A 13,949-nucleotide genomic window follows, 5' to 3' on the forward strand; every position below is an offset into this window, starting at 1 on the left:
TGCATGCATAGCCCTAGCCAATCACCTGACGGTCTTCTTGACTTTAGTCTTCATGATCTCCTGCTGATCCTCTGGGATTGGCTCAGGGGCCATGACAGCCGCTCTGCTCTTCCTGACCACAAGTCCCCCTTCATTACTGATCCTCTGATCAGGGAACTCTGGAATAGATACACACCACACACAGGACATGGGGTTAATATGCATGCTGCTCTTTGGTTAGTGATCTGACACAAATGGCTGCCGTTCATCACCCAGGGGATTGCCATAGTCACATTTAGCCCTTTACCCAGGTCATGGTAATGACTCTGTAGCTCCTGCAGAAACTTCTCCGTCTTCTGCAGTCTTCTTTCTAGAGGTGAAAGGAGATCATTGGCTGTGATAGTTGTGGTTTAGATCATAGTTTATTTTATGTCTGTAGTCTTGGTTGTGATCATAATCATGGTCAGGGTCGTGATTGTGGTTGTACCCAGGTCATTGTTGTGGTTCTGCAGCTCCTGGTTGATCAGGGTCTGTTTCTCCAGCTGCTGCCTCAGCTCCTCCACCTGGCACTCCATGGCTGAGGGGAGGGGTAGAGGATGTGTGAGGAGTCACAGGATGGAAAACAAATTAACATGTAGGCTTACACACAAAATGTAAGTGCTTATGCACACATGTACTCATACAAGCTGCATAAAACATGCACCCACCCATGCGTGCGCACGCACTCGCACACACCCTGGGGCTGCCTCATCTGTCATTAAACTGGCACACAGCCAGCATTCAGCGAGAGGTCTCTATACTGTCATCATGAATAATGCACACAAATGATGGGCTACCAACAGGAGGTACTGTAAATACCATCACACCCTGGGAAGACAACGCAAAAAGAAACTTATCACTAACGCAAAGTCCTGTCCTAATTAAATGGTCACGTAGTGTTTATATTCACTTAAACACTCGTGACTCTAATATTTGTGTACCTTTTTGCAGTCTCATAAATCAGACAATTGTTTCTAAAATCAAAGCTACCTTTTGGTGTGTGCAGGAATAATTTGCTGGTGCATGTCTTAAACACAAACCCACTCTCTCATGGGAACACTAATTGTTTGTGTTTTCTTGAATGTGTCTGTGCATATACAGTACATCTCCCTGGGCCATTCAGATGTATGAGTATGCATGCACACGCTAGCAGGGACACACACACAGCTGTGAACAAAAAATCCTACCCAAATACACTGATCAGTTTACAATAGCACTGATTGCGAGGGCTAATTTAGTAGTCAATAAAAAACTGCTTTGGCAAACAAATCACAGGGTTAGCCTAGCAATTAGCCTAGCACACACATCCCCATCAAATCTAGTTTTATCTGTCACATGCGCCAAATACAACAGATGTAGACCAGTGGAGGCTCCACAGAGGAGGAAGGGGAGGACCATCCTCCTCAGTGAAATTTCCTAAAATTAAAAACATTAGAAACATTAAAAAAGTTATAATTTTTAGATACAACTATAGTAAATATACTCATATGTCACCAAATAATTGAGTAAAATACACAGTTTTGCATTGAAAGTCTACAGTAACTTCAACAGCACTGTCTGGGGTAGCACCATGGTGTAGCTGGAGGACAGCTTGAAGAACCCCTTTCATTCTCTGGGGTACACAGAAAAGATGCGAATTAAAAGTGAGGGTCGCAGTGATGCCAACTTAACATTTTTTTTCAGACTACCCTGGCAACTTCTTTTTCAAATAGCAACTAGCAACAAATTTAGCTACTTTTAAAAATGTATTTTGAACTTTTAGCAACTTTTGAAAAGTGACTCAAACGCTTAAATGCACGCATTTACCCTCTAAATTACACAAAAACGATTTTCTCTGTCACACACTCATTCACAACACACGTGCCTGGCTGCAAAAGTGCATTGTGAGTGACATCAGCAGCAGGCGCTCAGCTCGTGCACAGGCAGCAACAGGCCAGCAGCAATTTCAGCAAATTGCAAATTGTTTTCTGACTGCAGCAGCAGTAGTACGGGTTCGACGAGCCAAACCCAATGAATATTGTTGGTCACGAATGTTTGATCTTGAACAGAACTTACAACATCAATCAACATGTCTCAATCCAAATTGTACAGCCAGAAGTACAGAAAAGAGTGGGAGTCTGTACCTGAACAAATGTCAAATCATATTTTTCGCTGAGATGGCCAGTCAATTTGAGTAACATTATTGTATATTCTACGTAATGACGCAGTTTTACGTTATCACGCAATGACATCACAATGTCTTTTAGCAACAAATCAACCTGCCTCTAGCAACTTACCCTGAAAATTAGTTGGTAACACTGGAGGGTCGACTTCTGCCTGAGATCAGTTTCATGAAGAAGGATGAAAAGGTGAGGGCGTTCAATATCAACTGGTATCAATATTATAGCTGGTTAACAGGGAGCCATTCATCAAGCCACCTGTATTGCTGGCCTTGCCTGCTTTTTGGAAAGTCTGAGCCTTGGTTGAAAGGTGTGTACAGTGACCTGAAGAACATCGTTTGTTCAGCTAAACGGCAAAACAAAAGCAGTGAGCATATGAATGCCCACATATCGAACTTGTGACTGTCTTTTCCGAATGATTTGATAGCGTCCATCCATGCATGAGAATGTAGATTAAAGAGAGAGGTTGACGCAGCGCATTTTTTCACGTTTGTTCAAGTAGGCTTTCCACTTTCCTCCAGTATTTATTTAGCAAAGATGATAACACATAATCACTCTGGACAGACCCAAGCAAAAACTCTACACCTAAACATCAGAAATCTGACATGCTGTATGGTGTCACGTCCTGACCATAGTAAGAGGTTATTTTCTATGGTAGAGTAGGTCAGGGCGTGACATGGGGTGTTTTGTGTTTTTCTATGTTTTGTATTTCTATGTTTAAGTTCTAGTATTCTATTTCTATGTTGTTTTTTTGGGGGGTTGATCTCCAATTGGAGGCAGCTGGTCCTCGTTGTCTCTAATTGGAGATCATATTTAAGTAGGGGTTTTTCTTCCTGGGTTTTGTGGGTTGTTATATTTTGAGTAGTGTTTGTTTCTCTCTGTGTCACGGTTTCTTGTTTTGACATTTCAGTTATTTATGTATTGCAAAGTTTCACGGATTTAATAAAATGTGGAACTACAACCACGCTGCACTTTGGTCCCCTCTCTACGACAGACGTGACATATGGGATGAAAATGAGACTATTTTTCAGTCTGATCAACTGTAGGATACTAATAAGAGCAGCTACATAATGTTACATCTTATCTACCCTGTCCATCTGGTCAGGGTAAACTAATTGGTAACGTTAAGTATTTATAGTCCATTTATGTGTCAAGAGAAAATGTGAATGTGATCAAATTTAGTTTATATTCAAAATTGGGCTGGCTAGCCTGCCTATATGTTTTTAATCCAAAATTAATCAGTCAACATAATAGTGATGACAGATGTGAGTAAATGTTTTATAAGGCCTAGAGTTGCATAGGCCTGCATGATGCAAACATGCATTAAGCAAGCTCAGCCCTGTGAGTTCTGTTGTCTATGTGTCTGGGTAGAGGAAATCCCTCTCCTTATCCGGTCTAAATATAATTTATATGAACAAATATAAGGTAGCTGCAGTTTGACGGGTTTCATCCCCCCCAGGGTCAGGAGTTTTTTTAAAACCATGTGACCTGATTAGGAAAAACTGGTCCCATAGCCCATATGAAACCTTTTTACAACTGATTAATCACTGTCATACCTTATAGGGTCCAGAGTTTTCCTAGTTAGGTTAACATAAGGAAAATCTCCAGGCCCTAGGGGGTAAAAATTGCCCCACCGCTCTGGGACCTATGGTGCCACCAGTCTGCTTGCAGTTGTCAGTTATTGTCAGGTATGTGGATGATCAGGGCTTTATTCGGGAACGTTTCTTGGCCTACTTTGAAGTGGGTGAGACGCGCAGTCTGTGTTTGACTTCATAGAGAAACTTGCTGTCCAAACCTACGATTGCACAGCTGTAATGGAATGTATCTGCTATTTGTATTTTTGTCTATTTCTCGGTGGTTGATTGGTGGAGAAAAACAAGTCTACATAGCCTACTGTAGGCTACATTACTTTTTTGAAGTCAACATTTGTTCAGAACAATTTGCTTGACAGCAAGATAAAATGTTGCTCTCAAAAAGTATCAAAAGAAAGGTGGATAATAAAAATCGTAGTTTCAGTGCAGAATGGACAGAGAGATATGCGTTCATCTTAACATCTTTTCCCAATGCCAAGCCAGTGTGTATTATTCAATGAAAATGAAATGAAATAAAAATATCGCTGTTTGCAAATAGTTCAATCTCAGACGTAATTATGAATCTAAGCATATAACTTTCAGTGGTATAACCGCCCCATATAGTGGCCCGACACAGAAACATTGAATCGTTAACTGCAAGCTGCACACACAGCTTTTTGTGTGGACATATTCTGTAAAGTAAACGGGTTAAATCTGCAGTTACAAGGAAGATGGAAACAGTCTGGACCTGGTGGAGAAATTTGAGTAAAGACTAGGAAGCTTGAGTTGTTTGATTTGGACCAGGCGGCAGCATTGTCACAGAGGTGATGGAAGATTTCATCAAGCAGCTGAGGGACAATTTAACCACCAGATTTCATTGTGTTTGTCGTGATCCTCTCACAGTCCGCCCAGGTGGAGAATACTCCTCCCTTGCTAAGAAAACTATACCCTCACTGGATGAGGCTGCAATTCAAACTGAACTGATCGAATTCCAGACATCGAGCCAAATCAGGGATGTGCTCAGAAGTGCCGAGTCCTTGTGTGCGTTGTGGGTGGCATGCTCAGATGTATACAGCACAATAAAGAAACCTTCATTTTATGTGCTAACAATGTTTGGATCGACTTACACCTGCGAGTCCTCATTTTCCTCTATGAATGCAATATAGACTCACTACAGGAAGAAAATAGAAAAATAACAAATAATTAAAGAGAAACAATAAAATAACAGCAGTGAAGCTATATACAGGGGTACCAGGGGGTACCAGTACAGAGTCAATGTGCGGGGGCACAGGTTAGTCGAGGTAATTGAGGTAATATGTACATGTAGGTAGAGGTAAAGTGACTATGCATAGACGATAAACAGTGACAAGCAACAGCGTAAAATAGTCCGGGGAGCCATTTGATTAGCTGTTCAGGAGTCTTATGGCTTGGGGGTAGCAGCTGTTGAGGAGCCTTTTGGTCCTAGACTTGGCACTCCGGTACCACTTAATGTGTGGTAGCAGAGAAAACAGTCTATAACATAGGTAACTGGAGTCTCTGACAATTTTATGGGCTTTCCTCTGACACCGCCTGGTGTAGAGGTCTTGGATGGCAGGAAGCTTGGCCCCAGTGATGTACTGGGTCATACGGACTACCCTCTGTAGTGCTTTGCGGTCGGAGGCCGAGCAGTTGCCATACCAGGCAGGATGCTGTCAATGGTGCAGATGAAGAACCGTTTGAGGATCTGAGGACCCTTGCCAACTTTTTTCAGTCTCCTGAGGGGTATTAGGCATTGTCATGCCCTCTTCACGACTGTCTTTGTGTGTTTGGACCATGATAGTTTTTTGGTGATGTGGACACCAAGGAACTTGAAGCTCTCAACCTACTCCACTACAGCCCCGTCGATGAGAATGGGGGCGTGCTCGGTCATCCTTTTCCTGTAGTACACAATCATCTCATTTGTCTTGATCACATTGAAGAAGAGGTTGTTGTCCTGGCACCACACGGCCAGGTCTCTGATGACCTCTCTATAGGTTGTCTCATCGTTGTCTGTGATGAGGCCTGCCACTGTTGTGTCGTCGGCAAACTTAATGATGGTGTTGAAGTCGTGCTTGGCCATGCAGTCATGGGTGAACAGAGAGTATAGGGGGCTACTGAGCACACAACCCTGATCCAGTATTAGAGGGAGATGTTTAGTCCCAGGGTCCTTAGCTTAGTGATGAGCTTTGAGGGCACTATGATATTGAACGCTGAGCCATGACCAGACTTTCAAAGCATTTCATTGCTACAGACGTGAGTGCTACGGGTTGGTAGTCATTTAGGCAGGTTACCTTAGTGTTCTTGAGCACAGAGACTATGGTGATCTGCTTGAAACATGTTGGTTTTTCAGACTCCGTCAGGTAGAGGTTGAAAATGTCAGTGAAGACACTTGCCAGTTGGTCAGCGCATGCTCGGAGTACATGTCCTGGTAATCCGTCTGGCCCTGAGGCCTTGTGAATGTTGACCTGTTTAACCTGTTAGGGCTAGGGGGCAGTATTGACACGGCTGGATAAAAAAACATACCCGATTTAATCTGGTTACCACTCCTACCCAGTAACTAGAATATGCATATACTTATTACATATGGATAGAAAACACCCTAAAGTTTCTAAAACTGTTTGAATGGTGTCTGTGAGTATAACAGAACTCAAATGGCAGGTCAAAACCTGAGAGATTCCTTTACAGGAAGTGGCCTGTCTGACCATTTCATGAACTTCTTTTCCATCTCTATCTTTTACTAAGGATCTCTGCTCTAACGTGACACTTCCTACGTCGTCCATAGGCGCTCAGAGCCCGGGAAAAAACAGAATGTCGTCATCCCAGCCCCAGGCTGAAACACATTATCGCCTTTCTCAAGTGGCCGATCAAGGGACTCTGGGCTTACGCGCGTGACCCGACCTTTGTGATTTTTTTCCTCTGTTTGCCGAAAAGGAGATTCCCTGTCGGAATATTATCGCTTTTCTACGAGAAAAATGGCGTAAAAATTGATTTTAAACAGCGGTTGACATGCTTCGAAGTACGGTAATGGAATATTTAGAATTTTTTTGTCACGAATTGCGCCATGCGCGCGACCCTTCTTTACCATTTCGGATAGTGTCTGGAACGCACGAACAAAACGCCGCTATTCGGATATAACGATGGATTATTTTGGACCAAACCAATATTTGTTATTGAAGTAGCAGTCCTGTGAGTGCATTCTGACGAAGACAACAAAAGGTAATCAAACTTTTATAATAATAAATATGATTATGGTGAGTGCTAAACTTGCCGGGTGTCTAAATAGCTAGCCCGTGATGCCTGGGCTATGTACTTAGAATATTGCAAAATGTGCTTTCACCAAAAAGCTATTTTAAAATCGGACATATCGAGTGCATAGAGGAGGTCTGTATCTATAATTCTTAAAATAATTGTTATGCTTTTTGTGAACGTTTATCGTGAGTAATTTAGTAAAATGTTAGTGAATTCCCCGGAAGTTTGCGGGGGTATGCTAGTTCTGAACGTCACATGCTAATGTAAAAAGCTGGTTTTTGATATAAATATGAACTTGATTGAACAAAACATGCATGTATTGTATAACATAATGTCCTAGGGTTGTCATCTGATGAAGATCATCAAAGGTGAGTGCTGCATTTAGCTGTCTTCTGGGTTTTGGTGACATTATATGCTAGCTTGAAAAATGGGTGTCTGATTATTTCTGGCTTGGTACTCTGCTGACATAATCTAATGTTTTGCTTTCGTTGTAAAGCCTTTTTGAAATCGGACAGTGTGGTTAGATTAACGAGAGTCTTGTCTTTAAATAGCTGTAAAATAGTCATATGTTTGAGAAATTGAAGTAATAGGATTTTTAAGGTTTTGAAAATCGCGCCACAGGCTTCAAGTGGCTGTTACGTAGGTGGGACGAATTCGTCCCGCCTAGCCCATAGAGGTTAAAGGTCTTACTCACATCGGCTATGGAGAACGAGATCACACAGTCGTCCTAAACAGCTGCTGCTCTCATGCATGCTTCAGTGTTGCTTGCCTCGAAGCGATCATAGAAGTAATTTAGCTCGCCTGCTAGGCTTGTGTCACTGGGCAGCACGCGGCTGTGCTTCCCGTTGTAGTCCTTAATAGTTTGCAAGTCCTGCCACATCCAATGAGTGTCAGAGCCAGTGTTGTACGATTCAATCTTAGTCCTGTATTGGCGCTTTGCCTGTTTGAGGGCAGTCGGAGGGCATAGTGAAGAGCATAGTGGGATTTCTTAGAGTTAGAGTCCCGCTCCTTGAAAGCGGCCGCTCTACCCTTTAGCTCAGTGCGGCTGTTGCCTGTAATCCATGACTTCTGGTTGTGGTATGTACGTACGGTCACTGTGGGGACGACATCGATGCACTTATTGATGAAGCCAGTGACTGATGTTGTCTACTCATCAATGCCATCAGAAGATTCCCGGAACATTTTCCTGTCTGTGCTAGCAAAATAGACCTGTAGCTTAGCATCTGCGTCATCCTTTTCGGTCAAAGGAGACGGTAGCAGAAACATTATGTACTAAATAAGTTACAAATAACGCGACAAAGCACACACAATAGCACAATTGGTTCAGAGCCCATGAAACGGCAGCCATCTCCTCCGATGCCATCTCGCACTGCCTAGCGCCCGCTCTTCACGTGACCCCAATTACCTTTACTTCACCCTGAACATTGGACAGGGCAGAGATTAGACATGGTATTACAGTGATTGTAAAGTCACCCAGCAAACAACTAACAATAATAAAGTAGATAAAGAGACTACATTTTCCACTCTGTAATTATAGACAAAACTATTTCATTTCTAAATGGAAAATATGAATTCATTGGTGTGAAGTGCATGTCAGTCATGTTTAAAAAGTCCACTGGCCCCCAAGCCAGTCACTAAAGTCACAACCCGAGCTCACAAAAACTAGATGCACATAGTTGCAACTGGGTTCTGATGTTACTCCAACAGGTCTCATTTTGGCACAAATACATTGATGCAACAGGGGAAAAGACTTAAGTTAGACTCACCTGTAGTCTGTGAAGAGAGGAGGGGTAGGACGGAGGGTGAGTCTGTGTAGCTGCTAGGGTGACCACATGGATCTTCACATGAGGTTCAAGACCTTCCTCCAGCACTCTGTAACTCCAGCTAAGGATAAGTGTTGTGTAGGTCCTGTATCAGGCTTTCTCCACCTGTAGCTTGAAGGGAAATCCTATTCAGTCCACTCACCTGTACAGACACTAACACACTGACTCCTATCTCTCTGTTTACCTACTATTACCTAATCCTTTATCTTTCCTCTCCCTCATTCTCCACTCTCTGATCTCACCTGGCTCCCCCCATGCCTCTTACTCTTACTTCTCTCTCTCTCTTTCTCTCTCTCCTTTTCTTCCACTCCCCCTGTCTCTCTTTATCTGTCTGTGTGCTCAGCAGCTCCAGTGTTGTATCATTAACCAGACCCCAGAGGCACCTCCTATCACACCAGATAGAGGAAGACAGGGTAGAACCGAGGAGGAGGGATGGGTGGGGAGGGAGGGAGGAGGAAAAGTGCAGGAACTCAGGGAGGTTGAAGTAGAGGGGGCTAGGAAAAAAGAAGAGGTGGAGGGGGAAAATTAAGGGGAGGTCTGAGGAGCGTGGAACAGAGGAATGAAGAAGGAGTGGGAGGGAAGAGGAATACTCCTCATACTTCGTCTTGATCTCCATTTGTAAGAAAAAAAACATCCATGAATACACAGGCCTTTTGACACAGGGTTAGAGAGAGAGCGGTAAAGACAAAGAGATCAATACCGAACCACATTGTATTAGCACTAAATTGTGCCAGAGCAGGTTCAAAAGATAGAAGTGATAGAAAAGTGAGAGTCAAAGGCACGTATTACTATAAGTCCTAAATAGCACCTTGCAAAACACATCATCACCAGAGACTTTCAACCACTGATTTCAACTAGCGGAAACTAGCATTAATCGTACAATAAACTGATATACGCTGAGGTTAAAACAAGGTGGAAAAAGCTGCTGCTACTTTCATGTGCTGTTTTTCCACAGAAAGCCACAGTGAAATCATTGGATCTTTTCCAGCCCAGCATCCTTTAAGGAATGTAAATGAGGCTGAAGGGTTCGCATTGTGACAGAGGGATTTTTACTGTCTTCAGTTAATTATTGATACCCTTTCTGTTAATCAATACCCAATGACATTAATAACAACCAGATGAAAGAGGTTTAGACCTGGAGCACCAAATGACAAGCAGTACTGTTTTACCACTGAGACACCAACACAGTGATATAATAAAACAATCCAAACAAATGGATGTGCTCTTACTTGTGGTAAATACAGCAGTACTGTATTAACTGAAAAACAGAATATTGACAGACACATTAACAACTATTTCATATTGTTACTTACTTTTTTTATTGAGGAATACAACTCAATCAGTGTCTTAATTAGTGTCATGGTAACAGATAGAAATGGAGAGTGGAAGGACTAAATTACTTTAGATTGTTATTGCCATCGCAGTGCAGCTGGTATAGTGGTCAGTCAGTGGTATATGGGGCCTTCCTCCCAAAGTCCAGGTGGTGTCATAACTCTCCTGTGACGATCTGAAGGATCAGATTACAGGGGGGTCCGCTCTACACCATGCTCTCTCTCATAGAGGGGGAGAGCGGGAAGTCAACTGTTTTATGGTCGGTCATAAAATACGCTGTCCCTATCAAAAGTTTGAATAATTAAACAATGTGTCTACTTTTGAGAATGTGGGAATGGTCCGTGGACACTTAATGGACAGTCATGATGAATGTTTCATTTGGTGATCTCATGAAGGACAGGAAACACACACAACTGTATCTCTTAAAGTGTACATTTCCCAGCTGTCAGGTTGATGTCTAAATATTGTGAAACGTGTGTGATTAAATATGAAACAATTTGTGAAAAGCTGTAATGTGATGTTAACCTTCTAAATGAGAGTATGGATTTTCATATAAAGATTAACTAGTCAGTGGCCACTCCCCTGTGAGCCCAGACATCACATTAGGCGTCATAGAACAGCCCCTTCTTCCACAGAGTATAAAAGTCACTTCCTACAAAATATACATTGTCAGAGAATGCCGGGACAGAGTCCCTACGTTGGAATGGCTACAATTCTATAGGCCACGGAGACCATACAGCTGTAGTTTTGGCTACACTGCTGGAAATGGTTAAACTCTGAGACTATCGATCACTACAGAATAAGAGCAAATCTGAGACGTATAATTACTAGTCTGCAGCTAGAAATTACGTAAGTATAGTACAAGAATACCAACAACCGGTGAAACATCTATTCTATGCAACGACCTTCAGGTCTGACGCATCCATTACAACAGACACTATCCAGAGCTGCGGAGAAAGCTACAACCACAAAGGACATTGTGACTTCTGGGGAAGTTAACCAGAGACTCTCTGATGAACTGACTCTCCAGCAGACGGACAGGCGATTCCAACAGAGAAGACAACAACGACATATGGGCGTAAATATATACATTATATATAAATATATACATTGAAATTATTTCATGTGCAAAGGATTAGCATTTCAATTAATATAATTATCAACTCTGTGTAGTGAATCCATTTAGTCTTTCCCACTTTTTCTCCGTCCCAACCCCTTTCCTTTGTCTTCCAAGCCGTCATATTGGCTTCGTCCACTAGGGACTTTTTATTTGTATCATGTAGTAACCCAAATATCTAATGTTTGCTATGTAATTATTTAGTTAGTTAGTAAATAAATAATTAAACCAATTTGTATATCGCTGATTCATGAATTAGGCTAGGGTTCATGCAGATATCCAAGGGTTTGCGACGTTCAGTGAAGAGAACTGATGAGGTAATAATAATAGGTTAATGAGAATAACTAATCGATAAGATATGAAAATATCTGAAGAGATATATTCAGGAAATTGACACTATAAACAAAAATGTTCCGTAGTGCCCTGACTTCCTAGTTAATTATAGTTACATGATTAGTTTAATCGTGTAATTAAATTACACATAGAGAAATTATTTGATAAAATAAGTCTTCAAGTTTAACGATAGTCACAGACCCGACAGTGGTCTTATGCCAGCAGATGTTATTACTGTGTAATAACACACATGTGTATCAAAGTTTAATAGAGCTGCGGATGTAAGTTATCGTAGAAATAGTTACAGTAGGTTACCATACAATATTTTAACTTCGTTTTTACGGTAATTTACAGGCAACTGGCTGCATGTAAGTTACAGTAAAACAACAGCACAGTGCATTACCGTAATCCTATTATGTTAATAGCAATGAATAGAGGAATTCATTAATTAAATTAAATTCATTGAGGGGAGATGGCGTTTGTATTTTACAGTATTTTACCGTAATTACATGGGATTGGTGCAAGCATCTTGACTGCTGGGTAATGTGTATACATATTACAGCATATCAATGAATGCCAGTTCGGAAGCCTATTAAGGCTTCCAGAAGTGCAAGTGTTATAAAAGACAAACTGTTGATCCTTAACAAAGCTGTCTCTGGAAGCAACGGCAGCACAGTGACTACAGGGTAAAACAGATCAAAGGACATTAAAAATACTCAACCATTAAATGTTTATGACTTGCTGCCTTCCAATATGTCCCCTATGTACATTTAAATCATGGGGCACTACACCACCTATTTGTTAAATTGGCACAGCACTCTCACAAATGTAGCCTCTTACAAGGCATGCCTCAAAATACAATATATGGCCAAAAGTATGTATTCAAATTAGTGGATTCAGCTATTTCACAGCCACACCCATTGCTGACAGGTGTATAAAATCGAGCACACAGCGATGCAATCTCCATTGACAAACATTGGCAGTTGAATGGCCTGTACTGAAGAGCTCAGTGACTTTCAACAAGACCTTCTAGAGCTGCCCGGTCAACTGTAAGGGCTGTTACTGTGAAGTGGAAACATAAAGGAGCAATAATGGCTCAGCCGCGAAGTGGCAGGCCACACAAGTTCAAAGAACGGGACTGCCTAGCGCTGAAGCGCGTAGCATGTAAAAATGGTCTGTCCTTGGTTGCAACACTCACTACGGAGTTCCAAACTGCCTCTGGAAGCAACGGCAGCACAAGAACTGTTCGTTAGGAGCTTCATGAAATGGGTTTCCATGGACGAGCAGCTTCACACAAGCCTAAGATCACCATGCGGAATGCCAAGCATCGGCCGTAGTGGTGTAAAGCTGTATTTTATGTACCATATTTTACGGTAAAGTCCAAGGCTGTTGAATACTTCCCAACACTAAAATGTAATTTACCGTAGTCTACTGTATTCAGTTTATACAGTGTGATAGTTGATTATACAGTAATGTATCGTAAAAATAACAGGATGGTTTTACAGTGTGGTTTACTCCTTGGGAAAATTCAGAGCTTACAATGCATCTTACTGTCACGACTTCTGCCGAAGTCGATGCCCCTCCTTGTTCGAGTGGTGCTCGGTCGACGTCACCGATCAGTGATGGCGGTCGACGTCACCGGTCTTCTAGCCATCACTGATCCATTTTTCATTATCCATTGGTTTTGTCTTGTTTTCACACACCTGGTTCCAATCCCATTCATTACCTGTTGTGTATTTAACCCTCTGTTTTCCCTCATGTCCTTGTCCGAGATTGTTTGTATGTTATTTTGTGTCATGTTTTTTGTAGTAGTGAGCTACGTGTATTGTTGCCCATGTTATTTTATGTACATTTTGGTTTTGGAGTTCGTTGTTTGTTTATTATTTTATTAAAACAACTCCAGTATTACCAAGTTGGTTTCTCTTGGGCCTGACTTCCCTGCCACCTACACACACGGCGATGATGCATACATTTGATAATATTTTAGACAGAGTCAGAGCTTTGTGCGAATATCCTCCATTCAACAAAAAAACTGCAAATCAAATAAACCACCTCAAAATATTTTATGTAAAATCATGACTGAGTGGAGACTGAGACGGGTGGATCGGGGCACACTTTGGCCCTGTCCAACGATACCCCCGGACAGGGCCAACCAGGCAGGATATAACCCTACCCACTTTGCTAAAGCACTGCCCCCACACCACTTAAGGGACATCAACAGACCACCAACTTACTATCCTGAGACAAGGCTGAGAATAGTCTGTTTCACCGCACAAGCCCGAGGGGGGCGCAAAACCAGATAGGAAGATCACGTCTGTGACTCAACCCA

The 13,949-nt window shown here is 42.1% G+C and overlaps 1 protein-coding gene across 4 annotated transcripts in view; it reads right to left on the reverse strand.

Moving 5' to 3' along the window:
* Positions 1 to 9,140, reverse strand: part of LOC106571758 (cGMP-dependent protein kinase 1) — a 29,010-nt gene extending 19,870 nt beyond the window's left edge. For all 4 annotated transcript variants that reach the window (XR_006759207.1, XR_006759206.1, XM_014145185.2 and 1 more), the window contains exons 1-4: positions 8,782 to 9,140; positions 467 to 556; positions 287 to 349; positions 26 to 158 (exon numbers count right to left, since the gene is read on the reverse strand). Coding sequence is in view for 2 of the 4 variants with exons in the window: in XM_014145185.2 (XP_014000660.1) it covers positions 26 to 158; positions 287 to 349; positions 467 to 554 (284 nt within the window). In the remaining 2 variants the exon portion in view is untranslated. The remainder of the gene's footprint in view (positions 1 to 25; positions 159 to 286; positions 350 to 466; positions 557 to 8,781) is intronic.
* Between the last annotated feature and the right edge of the window lie 4,809 nt (positions 9,141 to 13,949).

The sequence above is a fragment of the Salmo salar genome, chromosome ssa15, assembly GCF_905237065.1.
Source record: "Salmo salar chromosome ssa15, Ssal_v3.1, whole genome shotgun sequence".
In the NCBI taxonomy this organism is placed as follows: Eukaryota; Metazoa; Chordata; class Actinopteri; order Salmoniformes; family Salmonidae; genus Salmo; species Salmo salar.